The sequence below is a fragment of the Oncorhynchus kisutch genome, linkage group LG4 (assembly GCF_002021735.2).
Source record: "Oncorhynchus kisutch isolate 150728-3 linkage group LG4, Okis_V2, whole genome shotgun sequence".
Taxonomy (NCBI): Eukaryota; Metazoa; Chordata; class Actinopteri; order Salmoniformes; family Salmonidae; genus Oncorhynchus; species Oncorhynchus kisutch.
This window is the reverse complement of record NC_034177.2, coordinates 61423828-61446128: the sequence shown is the minus strand read 5'-3', so window position 1 is coordinate 61446128 and position 22301 is coordinate 61423828. Positions and strand designations below refer to the sequence as shown.

Here is a 22301-nt window from a genome sequence, read left to right as displayed (position 1 = left end):
GGCCCAGGACCAGTAGAGTGAGTACTATCTGTAAATCAGTGAGTACTAACTGTGAAGGATGAAGAGTGGACTCTGGCAAAGCTCATCAGCAAAATCGTCACACAAAAATCAGCTCTTTTCCAGTCTGGAAGCTGTCTCAATTGATCATGACTGAAACATACAGCCGGAGCTGCCCTGCTGATATTATATATCCTCATAACAGAAAGGGAAAAAAAGAAGGGGGGAGGACATGGAGGAGAAGAGGGGTGAAGAAGAGTGGAAGAGGAGAGAGCAGCCATGAGACATACAGCCAAGCTGTCCTGAAAGTAGGCCTATATAATCCAATAAGAGAAAGAGGGAGGAGAGATATGGAGGAGAAGATGGGTGGAGAGAGAGCAGACAAATCCACAGGGAGCTGTAACTCTGTCACTGAAAGTAAATAAATGTCCCGCTGACAGAAGCTTACATGTGGAGAGGAAGGAGGGAGGAGAGCAAGTAGGGAGGGGAAGAGAGAGACAAGCATCTGCTTTCCTAAAACAAATAGGCATGGGAGCTTGACGAGAGCACAGGCAGTCGAGACCAGGGGAGGTGAAATGAAGCTTCACTAATCTCAATTTGTGAGAAATCCCTCAATGCATCCTCGATCATCCCCCCACACATCTTCTCAGTACCATGAGTAGAGATCGCTAAACCCATCCTAGAGGTGAGGGCACTGTATAGGGAGCTTCAGTGGCATCATTACAGAGTGGCCTGACTATCTGCCCCCCTAGCCAGAGGAGGTGCTCTGTCCTATTGTGCCAGCCTATGCCTGCCTCATCCAACAACAGCGTAGATAAGCTCCCGGCATCCAGGCTTTGACACAGACACATTATCCTAAAAGCAGCCACTCGAAAACCCCCAAAGGAGCCCCCTCCTTTCCTCCCTCGTTCCGTTCTACCTCCGTACGGAGTGGACAGAAATAGCTTCAGCACCGTTTGGAGCTCATCTCCAATGGTGACGCCCGGGACTACAGGCCAGAGCTCATTGAGCAGGTGTGAGCAGCACCACAGTCATGGTGAGCTCATCGGTTGGTGACATCATCCAGCAGGCAGACAGACAGTCCCCATTCTCTCATCCTGCCTAAGCCCAACACTATCACCATTGGACAAAGGTACTAGGAAGTTTAGGAACAGTGCAGTGGCCTGTGAACTGACCTCAGGCCTGTTCATCAGGGATAACTGCCTGTCTGGCCCCAGGCTTGCAACTGATCCCAGTTTAGACCCGAGATGGACCCTGCTCAGGCCTGGGAGCCACAACATGATTCATCCTAATCTCCCAAACCAAAAACTATTACATAATTGTACAGAGACACATAACTGCTCATTTTAATGTGACACAGGATTGAAGAAGTGACTACCAAGTTCCATTAGGTCAGCTTGGAACCATTTTTAACATGGGGAGAGATTGATGACCGCTTAATGGGAATCCCACATCTGAGAAACAGCCATTACAGCCTGTGAAAGGATAGGACACACACACATGCGCAGACACACACACAGTCGTAAGGATGTGCACTCGCACTCCAGCTAAGAACTTGGCTTTAAGGGCGACTGTCCAAGCTCTTTATTAAAAAACATAGGTGGCCCAACACTACAACACCAACAAATGTGGGAAATTACAACAAGCGGAGGTGGTTTACTTGTGGTGTACCAAGTCTTCCATCCCTCCCTTACAAGGAATTCTCTGACTTTCAAACTCATTCCCCTAAAAGGATGCTGCATTTTCCCCTCGTGAGATTAGGAATACTAGAGAGCCCCGAGCTGAGGCCTATTGAAAATAAAGTTGAACACCCCGCCCCCCCAAAAAAAGGAAAATCCAAAATGAGCGCGGGAAGAAACGGGCAATTTTCACAGCTTCCCCAGATGCAGCGTATTACCATATGCCTGAGGAATGTCAGCCATTTCCAACCCTCTGCTTTAATAGTTTCCTTAATGACACATTGAAGTGTGTGGAGGGGCGGGCGGAGTGAAGTGATACAGGGGCCTGGAAGGAAGGGCCCTCTCCCCGCTATGGTCACCTGTCCAAATGAAACCCAAGAGGGCCGGTGGCCAGGGGCAGGAGAAAGCCTTTGCACTCTCCCGGTGTTGACAGAAAAACTCTCTCTCCCTTTCTCTCTCTCCTCTGGTCTGAGTGCTCTGGGCCCTTCAGGAGCCTGTAGTGAGACACCACAGAGGGTGTGTGTGTGTGTGTGTTTCTATCCCTGAAATAGCAGCAGGAGGCCATATAAATAAATAGACGCCTTAACTCGAGACCTGGGTGATCCTTGAATTCTGGGTATCGTAAACCTTCCCACACAACCCACGCCTTAGCAGCGCAGCATGCTCTCTGAGAAAATGACTGAACAATACCATTTGTTACTGTGGTCTTGTAAAGGAATTGTTGATTGGTTAATGTCGTTGGTTAATCCTATGTCAGGAGGAGGTCTTCCACAAACATTCCTATATTTCTTCATTGAAAAAAAAAGGTTATTTTACAGACCGGTGTGAACAAACTGTTCTTACCTTTAGGCGGGAAGTAGGACTTGCTCTCGGCTTTGTGGGGCCAATCCACAACCAGGTGTCCATAGCGACGGAAGCTGTTGGTGATCTCATCTGTTGAAATATATTTTTTAAATGAAATTACCATGGTCATGGAGCAATTTCCCATGGAAACTACACAGAAGAAAAATGTTAACGCAACATGTAAAGTGTTGGTCGCATGTTTCATGAGCTGAAATAAAAGATCCCAGAAATGTTCCATACGCTCAAAAAGCATATTTCTCTCAAATTGTGTGCACAAATTTCTTTACATCCCTATTAGTGAGCATTTCTCCTTTGCCAAGAGAATCCATCCACCTGACAGGTGTGGCACATCAACAAGCTGATTAAACAGCATTATCATTACACAGATGCACCTTGTGCTGGGGGCAATAGAAGGCCACTCTAAAATGTGCAGTTGTGTCACACAACACAGTACCAAAGATGTCACAAGTGTTGAGGGAGGGTGCAATGGGCATGCTGACTGCAGGAATGTTCACCAGAGTTGTTGGCAGAGAATTTAATAAACATTTCTCTACCATACGGCACCTCTAGTGTTTTTTCTGGAGAATGTGGCACTACGTCCAACAGGCCTCACAACTCTCTGTGAACAGAGTGGTGGTGGGGTTATGGTATGGGCAGGCATAACCTATGGCCAACGAACACAATTCCATTTTAATCAATGGTAATTCAAATGCACAGAAATACTGTGACGAGATTCTAAGGTCCAATCGGAGGCCCATTTCTTTTAAAGTATATGTGACCAACAGACGCATATATGTATTCCTAGTCATGAAATCCATAGATTAGGGCCTATTTAATTCATTTAATCTGATTGATTTGCTCTTTGAAATAGTTGCATGTGGCGCTTATATTTTTGTTCTGTATATTTGTCCACATGATGCGCAATTGCATGTCAAGCAAGCCATCAAAAAGTCAGTTAAGAATTTATTTAAAATGATGACCTACTCTGGCCAAACACGGACAAGGCTGAGCCAATTGTGCGCCGCCCTATGGGACTCCCAATCACGGCCGGATGTGATACCACCTGGATTCAAACCAGGGACTGTAGTGACGCCTCTTGCACCAAGACGTAGTGCCTTAGACCGCTGCGCCACTTGGGAGCCCTATTAAACCCTTGTATTGTGGCAACTCATGAATATTCCAAGAGGCCATGGGCATGCATTGTTCACTAATTCTCTGTGCATTTTTTGTGCGCGTTTTGTGTTCTGTGTTTGTGCGCGTTTTTACTCACGTGCACGTCTGAGCCACATTGAGCCGTGTCACCATTCCAGATTCCCAATGTCCTGCTATGCCCTCAGGCCCTACTCACACTCTGTGAGATAACACACTATCACATCTGCTGCCAGACTGACTGCCAGCTCACTGCCACAAACCCACAGAGCATAACCAGTCAGTCCACAGGCCCAGAGAACCAGCTCCATGACTGATAGACAGCATACAGACTGACAAAACCAGCTCTTTAGGGTGGAAGGGAAAGGGGATACCTAGTCAGTTGCACAACTTAATTCATTTAACTGAAATGGGTCTTCTGTATTTAAACCCTCCGAATCAGAAAGGTGCTGCCGTAAATCAACATCCTCGTCATCGGTGTCCAGGGAGAAGATGTTCTTAGGGGTTAACTGCCTTGCTCAAGGGCAGAACGGCAGATTTGTCCACCTTGCCGGTTCGGGGATTCAAACCAGTGACGTTTCGATTACTGGTCCAATGCTCTTAACCGCTAGGCTACCTGCCACCCATTTAGCCCACTGAACCAGCAGACCACCAAAATACATCTGTAGACCCTCATCTGGCTTGTAAATCCCTCCTCCCTATCCTAGCCTGCACGAAACCCCTAAACGTATTAATCACATGCCATGCAGCTCATGGACATTCTATGAGGAAATATAGTGAATGTACAGTAAGGTGCTAGCCTGGTCCAAGACCTGTTTGTGCTGTCTTGCCAACTTCTATGGCCATTGCCACGGCAAACACTGACAATGACCATAGGAGATGGCAAGACAAAACAAACAGATTTGGGACACAGGCTAGTGCCACTGCCATCCGTCTGTACCTTCATCTATGTCGGGGGGCAGGCCTCCAACAAACACCTTCCTGGAGTAGCGCTCCATCCGCTCTTCGTTCTGACAGCGGGTGGGCGAGTTCAAGCCCGGGGTCAGAGAGGGGTCACCGTGACCGTCGTCCAGGAAACCGTCCTCAAAGGGAAAGAGCGAAGAGCGACCTGGAAAGAGAGAGGGGGGAGCGAGAGAGAGGGCCGGGGGGATTGAGAGGGAAAGAGAGAACAAGCAAGGATAACAGGGAGAAGAGCGAGGGAGACGAAAAGAAGAGGAGAAGACAGGGAGGATATGAAAGAGAGAGAGAAAGAGAGAGATGGTGTTATTATAACTGGTAACAATAGCAGTCTCCTTACAGAGGAAGGTCAAATCACCATCATGCTGCTGCATTCGTCAAACATTGTGGGCCTGTCTGCCCTCCTCGGGCGAGACACCTGGTTGTTTTCCAGGTCACCTATGTACAAAAAGTAAAGAATAAATAATTATGTTATTTATGTTTCTTTAAATAATCTTCGGGATCAACCAGATAGAGTATGTAGAAAAATGTACCTATATATTTTTAAATAAGATCCGCTAAGAACTAACAATCACCAAAGTAGAGTCAGAGTGACACAAAAATTCCAATAATGATGCATTCAGGAATATTTTTGTCATGGCATGGGGCTCTCACCAATTTTGTCACGTTTGAGTCACTCAGATAGCATAAGCCATAGCAAAATTTGAAGGATTGCATAATAAAACGGCACATTTTTCTCTCAGCCTCATGGCAAAATTGGTAGAATTGCAGGAAATTAGCTTTAAAAAAAACAGTAACATTTTGTCAATGCGGCCAATCCGGCACCTCTGCCACACCCACCATTTATAAGTCCCATTTTGACCCAAAACAGTCCTTCAGAGCCTTGTTCCTGCAGGCAATAGGAACAAGGGGTAGAGAGTGCAGGAGGGATGGCGGGCAAGACGGCGGACCATTTGCCACAGCAGTAGATTACCTCTTACAGGTGAGAGTAAAGAGGACTGTGTACTGACTGAATGGAGCTGCATGTATCTAAGATCTGGAGGTAGACCATGTTAGAGGCCTCTGTTAGGTGTAGGCTACTATACAAATATGTTTTACTTCCCATGCTAACAGGCACACAGGTATAGACAAATACAGGAGGACTGACAAAGATAATAACCGTCCGATTTGATCGCTGAGTCATAAGCGCCATCTACAAGTGGACTAATGAACTGCCAACAGCCAGACTTAAAAGTCCTATAATTCTTAGATACAACAAATGCATGCATTGAAACAACAAAGTTTCAAATGTTACCAGGGTTTTCCTCAGTGAGAAAATAGGAATTAGTTGAACACTCCAAATCAGAGAAGAGCATGACTGCAGCACCCATTCCTTCGATTCAGGACATAGAGTGGGGTAAAAAAGTATTTAGTCAGCCACCAATTGTGCAAGTTCTCCCACTTAAAAAGATGAGAGAGGCCTGTAATTTTCATCATAGGTACACTTCAACTATGACAGACAAAATGAGAAGAAAAAAACCCAGAAAATCACATTGTAGGATTTTTAATGAATTTATTTGCAAATTATGGTGAAAAATAAGTATTTGGTCAATAACAAAAGTTTCTCAATACTTTGTTATATACCCTTCGTTGGCAATGACAGAGGTCAAACGTTTTCTGTAAGTCTTCACACACTGTTGCTGGTATTTTGGCCCATTCCGCCATGTAGATCTCCTCTAGAGCAGTGATGTTTTGGGGCTGTTGCTGGGCAACACGGACTTTCAACTCCCTCCAAAGATTTTCTATGGGGTTGAGATCTGGAGACTGGCTAGGCCACTCCAGGACCTTGAAATGCGTGTTTGGGATCATTGTCATGCTGAAAGACCCAGCCACGTTTCATCTTCAATAACCTTGCTGATGGAAGGAGGTTTTCACTCAAAATCTCATGATACATGGCCCCATTCATTCTTTCCTTTACACGGATCAGTCATCCTGGTCCCTTTGCAGAAAAAGACCCCCAAAGCATGATGTTTCCACCCCCATGCTTCACAGTAGGTATGGTGTTCTTTGGATGCAACTCAGCATTCTTTGTCCTCCAAACACGACGAGTTGAGTTTTTACCAAAAAGTTATATTTTGGTTTCATCTGACCATATGACATTCTCCCAATCTTCTTCTGGATCATCCAAATGCTCTCTAGCAAACTTCAGACGGGCCTGGACATGTACTGGTTTAAGCAGGGGGACACGTCTGGCACTGCAGGATTTGAGTCCCTGGCGGTGTAGAGTGTTACTGAGAGTAGGCTTTGTTACTTTGGTCCCAGCTCTCTGCAGGTCATTCACTAGGTCCCCCCGTGTGGTTCTGGGATTTTTGCTCACCGTTCTTGTGATAATTTTGACCCCATGAGGTGAGATCTTGTGTGGAGCCCCAGATCGAGGGAGATTATCAGTGGTCTTGTATGTCTTCCATTTCCTAATTTTTTCTCCCACAGTTAATTTCTTCAAACCAAGCTGCTTACCTATTGCAGATTCAGTCTTCCCAGCCTGGTGCAGGTCTACAATTTTGTTTCTGGTGTCCTTTGACAGCTCTTTGGTCTTGGCCATAGTGGAGTTTGGAGTGTGACTGTTTGAGGTTGTGGACAGGTGTTTTTTATACTGATAACAAGTTCAAACAGGTAACGAGTGGAGGACAGAGGTAGCCTCTTAAAGAAGAAGTGACAGGTCTGTGAGAGCCAGACATCTTGCTTGTTTGTAGGTGACCAAATACTTATTTTCCACCATAATTTGCACATAAATTCATGAAAAAATCCTACAATGTGATTTTCAGATTTTTTTTCTTCTCATTTTGTCTGTCATAGTTGAAGTGTACCTATGATGAAAATTACAGGCCTCTCATCTTTTTAAGTGGGAGAACTTGCACAATTGGTGACTGACTAAATACTTTTTTACCCCACTGTAAATAGTTTGAGTCAGTGTACTTCAATGTTTTTATGATACCTTGTAAAAAAACATGTATTTTTAAACAGCTCCAAATGGACTTGGTTCTATACATGTCAATTCATTAATAATACACAAGTAGTAGCCAATACAGATGCCTATACCATATAAAATCAGGCTTAGCACAACGACTCAGAATACTAGAGAGAAAACAAAGGTTTGGATACAAAATTCGGAAGTACCGTGCATTCGGTAAAAATTCAGACCCCTTCCCCACATTTTGTTAGGTTTCAGTCGCATTCTAAAATGGATTACATTTTTTTTTTTTTATCCTCAATCTACACACAATACCCCAAAATGACCATTTCTGGCAAATGTATAAAAAAATTATAATAATAAATACCTTAATTACATAAGTATTCAGACACTTTGCTATGAGAAAATTGAGCTCAGGTGCATCCTGTTTCCATTGATCATCCTTGAGATGTTTCTTCAACTTGATTGGAGTCCACCTGAGGTAAATTCATTGGTTGGACATGATTTGAAAAGACACACCTGTCTATATAAGGTCCGACAGTTGACAGCGCATGTAAGAGCAAAAACCAAGTCATGAGTTTGAAGGAACTGTCCATAGAGCTCCGAGACAGGATTGTGTCGAGACACAGATCTGGGGAAGGGTACAAAAAAAATGTCTGCAGCTTTGAAATTCCGCAAGAACACAGTGGCCTCCCTCATTCTTAAATGGAAGAAGCTTGGAACCACGGAGCAATCGGGAGAGAAGGGCCTTGGTCAGGGAGGTCACTCTGACAGAGCTCCAGAGTTCCACTGTGGAGATAGGATAACCTTCCAGAAAGACAACCATCTCTGCAGCACTCCACCAATCAGGCCTTTATGTTAGAGATGGAAGCCACTCAGTTAAAGGCACATGACAGCTCACTTGGAGTTTGCAAAAGGCACCTAAAGGACTCTCAGACCATGAGAAACCAGATTCTCATCAGGTCTGGAGGAAACCTGGCACAATCATGCTGTGGGGATGTTTTTTCAGCAGCAGGGACTGGGAGACTAGTCAGGATCGAGGGAAAGATGAACGGAGCAAAGTACAGAGAGATTCTTGATGAAAACCTGCTCCAGAGCACTCAGGACCTCCGACTGGGGCGACGGTTCACCTTCCAACAGGACAACAACCCTAATCACACAGCCAAGACAATGCAGGAGTGGCTTCTGGACAAGTCTATGAATGTCCATGAGCGGCCCAGCCAGAGCCCGGACTTGAACCCAATCAATCATCTCTGGATAGACCTGAAAATATCTGTGCAGCGACGCTCCCTGTCCAACCTGACAGTGAGGCTGTAATCGCTGACGAAGGTGCTTCAACAAAGTACTGAGTAAAGGGTCTGAATACTTATGTAAATGCGATTTTTTTTAAATACATATGCTAGAATATATAAAAACCTGTTTTTGCTTTGTGTATATTTTTCTTAATCCATTTTATAATAAGGCTATAACGTAACAAAAAGTGAAAAAAGTCTGAATACTTTCCGAATGTACTGTAATCATCCACCTCTCCCCAACTTCATTAAATGCAATAACGTAAAAAAAAAAAAAAAAGTGTGCAAATTAATATGATTTCATCCAATCACGGCACAGACGAAGGCAGATCATGTGACTTCACACTAGAACCCTCAGCCCTGGAAAGAGACACGTCCGTACGGACAGACAAGCAATTGTGCTCGTGCATCCTATTCATTTTGGCAAGCAGAAACAGTAAAATTCCAAAAAAGTTACCTCTTCTGCGGCCATAGCTCCTGGCTGCTTGTGAACAGTGGGAGAGAGAGGGAGAGATGGAGGGAGAGAGAGACAGAGGGGTATGGAAAGGAGAGGGACAGAGACATGGGTTTTGTGGGAAGACAACCAGGCAGAACATCACCAAGGCAACAGTGAAACCACAGACGGCCACACCTAATCATCAGCGATGGAGGCAAACAAGGCTTCATTATGGGTTAGCTGGCAGTAGCCCACAGGAAACCTGCTACTCCTGGGCTAGACTAGACTAGAGTAGGATGAGCGATGTTATAATACGCCTTACTACTGAGAAATATTCACCTGCAATAACAGAGCAATGACAATCATATTATGCAGATTATAATCAGGCAATAAACACGGACTACTACCTAGCTCACATCTCCTTTCCTTTCTGCCCAGCGTCAATATGTATGAATGTGGTTGATAAAGCGACATGCATAGACAGACAAATGTCATGAGTCATTATCATGAACTAGTGAAACAGAGTCTATACAGTGGGACATTTCCACTCCAAGCTGCCCTGTGGATGGAGCCATTGAAGTGCCATCCTGAGTCTCAGGGTCCAGACAGAAAAACTGTTAGAGGATGACTGTCCTACCATGTGATAGGGTTGGCTGGCAGATTTCAATTTAGTGAGCATGCAAAAAAGGTACAGCAGACAGAGATAAGCCTTTGTGCCCTGTCTATCCATTTCATTAGTTACGGTGTTCGTGGGCTTTCAGAACAAACCTTTGACGTGTTATCTAAGGTTTAGGAAACACAGTAGCAAAAGGACTTACATGAAAGCACACAACAAATGTGTCATTTGGTGTGGGTGCGTTTTCACACGTTACATTTCTATAAAAAAAACCTTCCTTGAACGCACCCAACATGCCTGAATAGGAGCCTTGCTGTGGCTGAGAAAAAAGCCTACAAGAGGCAAATAGAGTCTATAACGTTAATGCCCGTAGACAGTGAGGAGGGGCTCCTGGTAATACATCCCCAAACAGACCTTCTTACAGTCAAGTGTCACAGAGAACACAGTCTTCTCCTAAAAACCAATATGGGGCTTTCCATTGTGCTGGTGCCCTTTCCCCCCACCCCCCAGCTCTTGACAGAGACATTGTACCCAGGCCTTTTCTCTTACTGGGTTTCATTAAAACTCTGGCTCGTCTCACCAGAGCACAGTTGTTCAGACCAACGTTCTCCGTTTTATTCTCCCACTGTCAGGGCCTTAGGAGAGACAAAGGCACCTAGCAACAAGGGGAAAATGGTAGAAGGGTGGAACCCACTGATCTAGTGTAGACTAGTAAGTGCTGTTGGGAAACTGTCATTCACTGTGGCGAGGGAGAATAAAACGAGGAGGATGAGCGTGAGGGAGGAACAGAAATAAGCACATACTAACACGCGAGTGTCAGAGAGGAGATTTTTGAAGGGATGACTGGAAGATCGTCCGGCCTGAGGAGCGTTTGTGTTTGTTATGTCTGCACAGCTTCAGGACACTGTTGTACAGAGACGAGCAGTTATTAAAACTGATCTGCTCGGCCCTTACACTTCTCCTAAGCTATCAGTTCATCTTCAACCATAAATCAATGTTGTAGGCCTTATGGTTCATCCTCCATCTCAGCCACAAAAATCAGTGGAAAATGAGAGAATGTGTCAGACAGATTCTCGGCTACAAGGCTTCATACAGCTGAGACAATGGAGAGACGAAGAGAAGACTAACGTTAACCAGCTTTCCTCACATCTAAAGCAGTGTTGACATTGGAGACTACAGCTGCGAGGGTCAATTATGACAGTTTCCAGAGCTCCGTGCAGATCTGAGATCTGTGCTTAAGTTAAACCCTCCAGAACAGCAGTTTAACATCTATTTGAAATGTGTTTTCCAAAGGACTGATGATGAAAATAACAAGTTGAAGAGAAAACAGACAGCACAGTGTTGTCAAGCTGTGACAGCAGTAAAACGAGTTACTATAAGCCTTGTTGGATATCTTCTCCTTTTCCATCCATCATCATTTCCTCTCTTTTCTCACTGCTTCCCCTGCTGGCATCCCCAACCAGGCGAGTGTGGAGAAACCACAGTCGTGTTCCTAAGGCCACGCAACCGAAAACGTTTAAAAACCTTTTGCAATGTTAAACAAAAATGAGCATTTTTTATTGGACAAGTCCATGTAGCCCTCCCCGTTTTAGTCAGTTCTTTCTCATTTGGTGCCTAATGATCATGACCCAAGGCTCGACTAACACTCCCAGATGTCTTGAGCCGAGCTCCACCAGTCACCATGGACACCCCAATCCGCTCTCCTCTCACTGAAGTTTTGACAACGCTGAAAGGAAGAGACTTTTGCCAACTTACTTTCTAACTCGGAGGGAAGAGAGAGAGAGAGAAAAAACTGGACGAAGGGAGACAAAGTGACACGAATTATGAAAAACAAAATCTCTTTCAGAGACCAAAGGGGAGGGTAATCTAGTGTTACAGGTCGGATATTTTTAGAACCGGTATTCAGGGGTCGTCGCTGTGGTTTCTCCCCAGCAGCTCTGCGCTGAGAGATAGCTCCCATGCTGGGTTTAATACTTGGGGTGAGAGGTGGGATTAGCAAGGGAGGGCATCTGTGCCCTGCTGTGTATGGGCATGGGCCCTGTGGCGATCCCTGCCTCAACCCTATGGCATATCCTGAGGCATCCTGCATAGGTGTGTTCATGACGACACTACTTCGGAATAGGTTTCTTATTGCAAGTTTCCATACAACAGAGAAGCAACACTTTGCCTGTCAAACCGAATGCCACAGTTAAAGTACAAATACGTACATCCATAATAACAGAGGGATTTACAAAGAGAAACGTAGCCTATTGTATGTTCTGAAATACTACTCACTGTTTAATGGCGTAATGTGCTCTGCTCCGGGATGGTGGAAGTTCAGACCCATGCGTCCTGTAGAAAAACAAGATATTACAGGTTATAACCTGCATGTAGGCCCTACATAAGTGTCTAAAACACAAACCCTCATCACGCTCCACACCAACAACACAAGACGTAGAACTGCTAACACGAAACAGATTTTTTTATGCAAATGTTCTGAGGGGACAAGATGTCGCATACAACATGTTATTTTTTACGTACGTTATACTGTCGACATAACCTGGTAAAAAGACACCCACGGAAACTAAACTAGTATCATTGAGAAACCAAAGCAGGGCAAACGTGTGTGTGATGAACAACAAAAAAATTGTGTAGATTAGGCTATGGAAAACAGTCATTCAATTCTCTCGCTCTCATACGTTGCAGCTCACACACACAAACAATGGACACTCCAATGCAAAGAATTTGACAGAGCATGCATTCTGCTCTAGAGACAATGGGAAAGCGTCATAAGGCCTGGCTGTCCGTGTGTTGTGGACATGCCCAGGCATCCTCCACCTCAACACCAGCCAGTGAAAGGACTTCCTGGTACAGACCCTAGTACTGTCAAAAGTACCCCTCTATCATTCTGGCTCGATCACTTTCATACACACAAACAAATACTGCAGTTTTTTATTTTACCTTAAATTGCGTCTTCGAGGCCTGGGTAAGGCCCAAATGTCATAAATATTCCAACTTTGATTAAATATTTCTCAATTATGCTTTTAGATACAAAATGTCAAATATGTCACCAATCCTTCCTTCAAAAAGACCATTCTATTGATAAAATATAGTGAATATCCTCAAAATTGCGGTATTTTGTTGTCCTGGTTTCATGAGGACTCACTCTAGCAGACTGTTTCATAGTTAAGTTATGACTCACTGTATCCAAAGACAAATGAGCATCTTTCTTTGACTCCATTTTGTTGCTCCCATCCTATAGACAGAAACTAAAAACAGGAAACGTCCGTGCTCAGGTCTGTTCAACGCTGGTCCGACCAATCTCATTCCACGCTTCAAGATTGCTCCGATCATGTGGACTGGGATATGTTCCGGATAGCGTCTAACAACAACAACAACATTGATGTATACGCTGATTCTGTGAGCGAGTTTATTAGAAAGTGCATAAATCCCCAACCAGAAACCGTGGATTGATGTCAGCATTAGAGCAAAACTGAATGCGTGAACCACTGCTTTTAAATCAGGGCAAGGTGACCAGAAACATGAGTGAATACAAACAGTGTAGCTATTCCCTCCGCAAGGCAATCAAACAAGCTAAGCATCAGCATAAAGACAAAGTAGAGTCACAATTTAACGGCTCAGACACGAGAAGTGTGTGGCAGGGTCTACAGTAATTCACAGACTACAAAAAAAACACCAGCCCCGCCACGGGCCCGATGTCTTGTTCTCAGACGAACTAAACAACTTCTTTGCTCACTTTGAGGACAATACAGTGCCACCAATATGGCCCACGTGTTAACCCTCGCAAGGCTGCCGGCCCAGATGGCATCCCTAGCCGCATCCTCAGAGAATGCGCAGACCAGCTGGCTGGTGTGTTTACAGACATATTCAATCAATCCCTATCGGAGTCTGCTGTGCCCACCTGCTTCAAGAGGGCCACCATTGTTCCTGTTCCCAAGAAAGCTAAGGCTGTCGCCCCGTAGCACTCACTTCCGTCATCATAAAGTGCTTTGAGAGACTAGTCAAGGATCATATCACCTCCACCCTACCGGACACCCTAGACCCACTCCAATTTGCTTCCCGCCCCAATAGGTCCACAGACGACGCAATCGCAATCACACTGCCCTAAACCAAGCTCAGTATTTAACTCCATAGTAACCTCCAAACTCGTCATTAAGCTCGAGACCCTGGGTCTCGACCCCGCCCTGTGCAACTGGGTCCTGGGCTTTCTGACAGGACGCCCCCAGGTGGTGGGGGTAGGAAACAACATCTCCATCCCACTGATCCTAAACACTGGAGACCAACAAGGGTGCCTTCTCAGCCTTCTGTACTCCCTGTTCACCCATGACTGCGTGGCCATGCACGCCTCCAACTCAATCATCAAGTATGCAGACGACACTACAGTGGTAGGCTTGATTACCAACAACGACGAGGTTCCTCGGCATACACATCACAGACAAATTGAAAATGGTCCACCCACAGACAGCGTGATGAAGAAAGCGAAACAGCGCCTCTTCAACCTCAGGAGTCTGAAGAAATTTGCCTCATCACCAGAAACACAAACTTTTACAGATGCACAATCGAGAGCATTCTGTTGGGCTGCATCACCACCTGGTATGGCAACTGCGCCGCCCACAACCGTAAGGCACTCCAGAGGGTATTGAGGTCTGCACAACGCATCCCCGGAGGGCAAACTTGCTGCCCTCCAGGACACCTACACCACCCGATGTCACAGGAAGGCCATAAAGATCATCAAGGACAACAACAACAACCCGAGCCATTGCCTGTTCACCCCGCTATCATCCAGAAGGCGAGGTCAGTACAGGTGCATCAAAGCTGGGACCGAGAGACTGAAAAACAGCTTCTATCTCAAGGCCATCAGACTGTTAAACAGCCATCACTAACATTGAGTGGCTGCTGCCAACATACTGACTCAAATCTCAAGCCACTTTAATAATAAGAAATGTGATGTAATAAATGTATCACTAGTCACTTTAAACAAATGGCACTTTATATGTTTACATACCCTACATTACTCATCTCATATGTATAAACTGTACTCTATACCATCTACTGCATCTTGCCTATATCTTTCGGCTATCGCGCATCCCTATATTATATGTACATATTCTTATTCATTCCTTTACACTTGTGTGTAAAAGGTAGTTGTGAAATTGATAGATTACTTGTTAGATATTACTGCACGGTCGGAACTAGAAGCACAAGCATTTCGCTACACTCGCGTTAACATCTGCTAACCATGTGTATGTGACAAAATAAAATATGATTTGATTAACAACCACACAGTGACAGACTTCTCCAGTCCTTCCTTTCTACAACACTAAACTACTGGCTGGATTGCAAACATATGGGCAGCAAAAATGCTACCATGGACAAACAGGGTTCAAGAGTTTGCGTAATGAAAAGATGGTCCAGCAACTCATCCTTGCCTTTAAAATGGCAGATATTTCTACATCAATTACTCAACAGAACATGTGCAACTAACTAGTTGGCTCCAACAGGGCAACAAGTTTCATCACAGTGCTCAAAATCTGCACTTAGCCTCTCCAGTATGTTAACACAGCAAGGGTGAATGGCAGGGGCAGACATCTGTTTTACTTACACTTACACACACACACACACACACACACACACACACACACACACACAGAGAAGGCGTAACTGTGTTGTAAGCTGGAATGGCCCCAAACAAGACGAGGTGTAGAGAAGTTTCAAAACTAAGCCGCAGCAGACAGATAAGCATTTCAACAGTTTAGACCAGGGTCAAATTCATTAACGCAGAATGAAGCTAAGGGCGGCAGGTAGCCTAGCGTTTAAGAGCGTTGGATCAGTAACCAAAGGGTTGCTGGTCCGAATTCCCAAGCTGACTAAGTGAAAAATCTAAAGGCTCTTAACCCTAATTGCTCCTGTAAGTTTCTCAGGATAAGAGCTTCTAGTAAATTACTAAAATGTTCTTATTGGACAACTTCTAGTATAGTCCCTTTCTGTTTCAGTTCGTGTTCTTCCATTTGGTGCTTAATGAATACGACCCAGTCCTCCTCCTAAGCTGGAAACATCAGTGGAACTAGTAGTGAGATTTGGGTGAAAATGAGAGAGGGGGAGTGGATAGAAGCCAGTGCAGCTATCGCGTCCTACAGATGAGAGCAGATGTGGATTTTCTCAAGGTTCTCTACGATTCATAATCCAGCACGAGAACAGAGGGGCTTATATGGCAACACTGCGTGGACACGTATCTATCCCCCCTTCTTGCTCATGTTTTGTTGCTGTGCAAATCATGTGGCTGCTATATCTTGTTTGATTGACATCGATAAAAACACCCCCAAAAAACGTCTTCCAAATCTCACACACACACACACACACAGTTGATTGTCACCCTCGCTCTCTCCTACTGCCAATTCCAACTGAATGAGAGTAGTGTGGCCATCTTGAGTGTAGAAATCTTATTGTGACATGCCCAAGATAGCATGTCATATTTCAAAAAAAGGATTTCAAAAGGATATTCTATAGAAACTAGCCCCATTCTTTCTCAGAAACTGTAAACTGTCAAAAGATATGGAAGATAACATCCCTAACTCACCCTGAAAAACAAGTATTTTATTCTAATTGATGAGACATGAGCCACACTCAATGTTGACAGCATTACTCGAGTGTTAAGTCACACAGCCAACACTAAATATATCCAGCCCTCTAGCTCTAGCTGCACTGGGAGGAAAGCCTCCATTTTGCCTATTAAATAGCCTTGGTCCATGGCAGTCCTACCTAAACCAGGGTCGTATTCTTTAGGGCACTACGTAGCAAAGCGTTTTGCAACAGAAAATTAAAATGACTGCTTTTTATTGGACACACATAGGTAGTCCCCTCCCTGTTGCAGTCCCTTTTTCTTCCATTTCGTGCCTAATAAGTAACACCCAGGCATTCTAGTGGCGACAGAGTGGACAGTTGCTCCTGTAAACCCTAAAATAGCCCTGGGCCATCTGCTTTCCCCAGTTCAGTGGCATGACCTCAGGGCGAGGCCTGGGGTTATTCTCAGACTGTGTGTGTGATCAGTCAGTGGGATGTCATACGCCTCCTTCAGAACAAAGCCAGTAAGTCCCTCGTCCCCAGACTTCTGATGAAGTGCAGACTGATACAATTGCAAAACATAGGGATGAGGTGGGGAATACTGGTTAGAGCAGGGGTGTGAAACATTTGGATCCGGTGGTTCGAGACCATCATTTTTTAATGCTCTAATTATGTTGGTAACCTGTTTAAAATATCAATAAGGCACCTCGAGGGTTTGTGGTATATGACCAATATACCACGGCTAAGGGCTGTATACAAGCACTCCATGTTGCGTCATGCATAAGAACAGCCCTTGGCCGTGGAATATTGGCCATATACCACACATCTTCGGGCCTTATTTTTTAAATATACACTGCCGGTCAAAAGTTTAAGAACACCTACTGATTCAAGGGTTTTTGTTTACTTTGACAATTTTCTACATTGTAGAATAATAGTGAAGACATCAACACTATGAAATAACACATATGGAATCATGTAGTAACCAACAAAAAGAAAGTGTTAAACAAATCAAAATATATTTTATATTTGAGATTCTTCAAATATCCACCCTTTGCCATGATGACAGCTTTGTACACTCTTGGCATTCTCTCAATCAGCTTCATGAGGTAGTCACCTGGAATGCATTTCAGTTAACAGGTGTGGCTTCTTAAAAAGTTAATTTGTGGAATTTCTTTCCTTCTTAATGAGTTTGAGCCAGTCAGTTGTGTGGTGACAAGGTACGGGGGTATACAGAAGATGGTATTTTACCAAATAGGGCTATGTCCTTATTATGGCAAGAACAGTTCAAATAAGCAAAGAGAAATGACAGTCCATCATTACTTTAAGACATTTCACAGTTTCAAGTGCAGTCTCAAAAACCATCAAGCACTATGATGAAACTGGCTCTCATGAGGACCGCCACAGGAAGGGAAGACCCAAAGTTAAACACAAGTCTCAATGTCAACAGTGAAGAGGCGACTCTGGGATGCTGGCCTTCTAGGCAGAGCTCCGCTGTCCAGTGTCTGTGGTCTTTTGACCATCTTAATCTTTTATTAATGCTGGCCAGTCTGAGATATGGCATTTTCTTTGTAACTCTGCGTAGAAGGCCAGCATCCCTGAGTCGCCTCTTCACTGTTGATGTTGAGACTGGTGTTTTGCTGGTACTACTTAATGAAGCTGCTAGTTGAGGACTTGTGAGGCATCTGATTCTCCAACTAGACACCAATGTACTCAGAACAAAAATAGACTGACGAGTTTCTGAAGAAAGTGCTTTGTTTCTGGCCATGTTGAGCCTGTAATCGAACCTACAAATGCTGATGCTCCAGATACTAGTCTAAAGGTCAATTTTATTGCTTATTTAATCAGGACAACAGTTTTCAGCTGTGCTAACCTAATTGCAAAAGTTTTTTTTTAATGACACAGCTTTATTTACACTAGATGTTCTTGAAATGAGAGTTAAGAGACTTATTTCCCTACAAAAAACATAATACCCTCAACGTAAGTCCAACAGAATACAAATTCTCTCATCAACTACTGTACTAGCAGAGGCTGGATGGACAAAGGCTAAACTAAGCGAATGGTGTGTGTGTCTAACCTTTACCACTTCCAACAAAGCTAAGACCATTATCTCATCTCCCAACAATGATTGCAGACTGTTTAAAGTGCAGAGAAATCCTCTATTGTCGTCAGTGATAGAGAAAATTATTAAAAGGTGCATATTTGAGTTTACCTAGTCCAGCCAAATGTAGGCTAGGCTAAGTTCAGCTTATCGGTCAGCCTGGCCAAGAGAGCCTGAAGGTCTGGGTGACCTTTTGATGACCTTCTACCTCAAGGTAAGGCTCTGTGACATCTCTCTGACCCAAAAGAAACAGCCTTCACTGCTTTCTCCATCTGACTCCTCTGAAGCTCTAGCTTCCCTCTCAATAAAACCTTATTCTTGCCGCCCATTTTATTATCTATTGATTTGTAATCAACAAACACACTAAGACAAACAGCATTGCTCAATAGATCTGTACTCAAGTTAGAGAGACTGGAGAGTTGAAACTAGTTGAGATGGGTATTCTCATTAATCAACCACAGCATAGATGCCATTCTTTTAGCATGTAGTCTACACACTTGCTTAAGTCTCCATCCAACCAATGCAAATGCCCACATCACCCCACACACATAACCCAGAATGACCCTCTCCCACATACATAATCAAGAGTTTATTATTTTATTCTATGAAAGTCAGTTGTATAATGGCTAAACTCTTTAGCTTTTTAGAAACAAACAGCAGGCCTATTTGTTATTACTAGGCTACATGTTTCTACGCACTGCTGACATTTATGGTAATGCAAACATCACTAAATACCTTTTAAACCCATAAAATGCCATTTTCAAAAGCTCAAGTTGATTAAAACGCACACAAATTGACAATGGAGACTCTTCGTCGCTGAGGCATACAGTCACATTTGAAAGGCCATGTGAGGCAGAACAGCTGAGCAGCAGATGTGTGTGTGGACCTGAATGCTTTGAATAGAGCGTCTGATTTGCATGTGGCGGTATATGCTAGTCAGTCTATGGAGCGGTGGAGGCCTAATTCTAACCCTTACGCTCCACACTTGAGCTCAGCGGGCCTGTTTGTTCAGGCCATCCCAGACCTGCCTGCTCCCTTTCAAAACAGAGCGTAAATTCCCCATGCATGCCATTTCTGATCGGCTTAAATCAGCATTCAGGAGTTGGAGAGGATCACAAGAATTGAGTGGCAGTCAGTGGCACCCGCTCCTCTCCCTTTCCCTCCCCCTGGACTGAGTCTCTGGACTGACTCCGCTTCAAACACAGAGTCAACTCTATAGAGGCTTGCCCTTCTCACCGCCAGACAGAGGGTGGTTCACATTCACTCCCCTTGTGTAACCCCCCCATTCTCATCATCACACACCCCTGCATGCCCTCTCATTCCTCACACAGTTTCCTCCTCCACACACACTCAGCGTATGTGATGGTAATCCCAAACAACACTCGCCACAGTCAGAGGCTGGCACTAAGGCAGCATTGAATGAGCTGTATTTCGCCATAAGCAAACAAGAAAACGCTCTCCCAGAAGCGACACTCCTAGCAGCCTCTCCTAGGGACTTGAATGCAGGAAAACTTAAATCCATTTTACCAAATTTCTATCAGCATGTTAAATGTGCAACCAGAGGAAAAAGGATCTCTGGACCACTGGTACTCCGCATACAAAGCCCTCCCTCACCCTCCATTTCGAAAATCTGACCATAATTCTATCCTCCTGATTCCTGCTTACAAGCTAAAATTTAAGAAGGAAGCACCAGTGACTAGATCAATAAAAAAAAGTGGTGAGATGAAGCAGATGCTACAGGACTGTTTTTCTAGCACAGACTGGAATATGTTCCGGGATTCCTCCAATGGCATTGAGAAGTACATCACATCAGTCATTGGCTTCATCAATAAGTGCATCGATGGCATCATCCCCACAGTGACCATACATACATACCCCAACCAGAAGCAACGGATTACAGGCAGCATTCGCACGGAGCTAAAGGCTAGAGCTGCTGCTTTCAAGGAGCCCGGAAGCTTATAAGAAATCCCATTATGCCCTCTTACGAACCATCAAACAGGCAAAGCGTCAATACAGGACTAAGATCGAATCGTACTACACCGGCTCTGACGCTCGTCATATGTGGCAGTGCTTGCAAACCATTACAGACTACAAGGGGAAACACGCTGCCCAGTGGCACGAGCCTACCAGACGAGCTAAAACTACTGCTATGCTTGCTTCGAGGCAAATAACACTGAAACATGCATGAGAGCACCAGCTGTTCCAGAAGACTATGTGATCACTCTCTCCACAGCCGATGTGAGTAAGACCTTTAAACAGGTCAACATTCAAGTCCACAGGGCCAGACGGACTGCCAGGACGTGTACTCCAGGCATGCGCTGACCAACTGGCAAGTGACTTCCACAGATCATGCAATCTCCATTGCACTCCACACTGCCCGTTCCCACCTGGACAAATGGAAAACCTATGTGAGAATGCTATTCACTGACTACAGCTCAGTGGTCAACACCATAGTGCCCTCAAAGCTCATCAATAAGCTAAGGACCCTGGGACTAAACACCTCCCTCTGCAACTGGATCCTGCACTTCCTGACGGGCCGCCACCAGGTGATAAGGGGGAGGTAGCAACACATCCACCACGCTGATCCTCAACACAGGGGCCCCTCGGGGGTGCGTGCTCAGTCCCCTCCTGTACTCACTGTTCACTCATGACTGCACGGCCAGGCACGACTCCAACACCATCATTAAGTTTGCCGACGACACAACAGAGGTAGGTCTGATCACTGACAATGACGAGACAGCCTATAAGGAGGTGGTCAGAGACCTGGCCGTGTGGTGCAAGGACAACAACCTCTCCCTCAACGTGATCAAGACAAAGGAAATTATTGTGGACTACAGGAAAAAGAGGACCGAGCATGCGCCCATTCTCATCGAGTGGGGCTGCAGCGGAGCAGGTTGAGAGCGTCAAGTTCATTGGTGTCCACATCACCAACAAACTAACATGGTCCAAGCACACCACGACAAAGCCTATTCCCCCTCAGAAGACTGAAAATATTTGGCATGGGTCCTCAGATCCTCAAAAAGGTTCTACAGCTGCACCATCAAGAGCATCCTGGCTGGTTGCATCACTGCCTGGTATGGCAACTGCTTGGCCTCCGACCACAAGGCACTACAGAGGGTGTGAATGGCCCAGTACATGACTGGGGCCAAGCTTCCCGCCATCTAGGACCTCTATACCAGGCGGTGTCAGAGGAAGGCCCTAAAAATTGTCAGACACCAGCCACCCGTCATAAACTGTTCTCTCTGCTACTGCACGGCAAACAGTACCGGAGCGCCAAGTCTAGGTCCAAGATGCTTCTAAAGAGCTTCTACCCCCAAGCCATAAGACTCCTGAACATCTTGTCAAATGGCTACCCAGAATATTTGCAGTGCCCCCCACATCCCCTCTTTACACCACTGCTACTCTCTGTTGTCATCTATGCATAGTCACTTTAATATCTCTACCTACATGTACATACTACCTCAAATAACCGGTGGCCCCACACATTGACTCTGTATTGGTACCACCCTGTATATAGTCTCACTATTGATATTTCACTGCTGGTCTTTAATTACTTGTTACTTTTATCTCTTATTCTTATCTGTATTTTTTTAAACTGCCTTGGTGGTAAGGGGCTCGTAAGTAAGCATTTCACTGTAAGGTGTAACCTGTTGAATTCGCGCATATGACTAATACAATTTGATTTGAATCAGGAATAAAATGCTAGTTATTACAGAAATGTAA

The 22301-nt window shown here is 44.8% G+C and overlaps 1 protein-coding gene across 4 annotated transcripts in view; it reads right to left on the bottom strand.

The window, feature by feature from the left end:
• Positions 1–22301, bottom strand: part of LOC109889802 (cytoplasmic polyadenylation element-binding protein 3-like) — a 69359-nt gene that overhangs the window by 18396 nt on the left and 28662 nt on the right. For 3 of the 4 annotated variants that reach the window (XM_031823363.1, XM_031823364.1, XM_020481524.2), the window contains exons 4-7: positions 12194–12250; positions 9325–9348; positions 4609–4776; positions 2520–2609 (exon numbers count right to left, since the gene is read on the bottom strand). In XM_031823363.1, the coding sequence (XP_031679223.1) occupies positions 2520–2609; positions 4609–4776; positions 9325–9348; positions 12194–12250 (339 nt within the window). The remainder of the gene's footprint in view (positions 1–2519; positions 2610–4608; positions 4777–9324; positions 9349–12193; positions 12251–22301) is intronic. The other variant, XM_031823361.1, reaches the window with a different exon arrangement.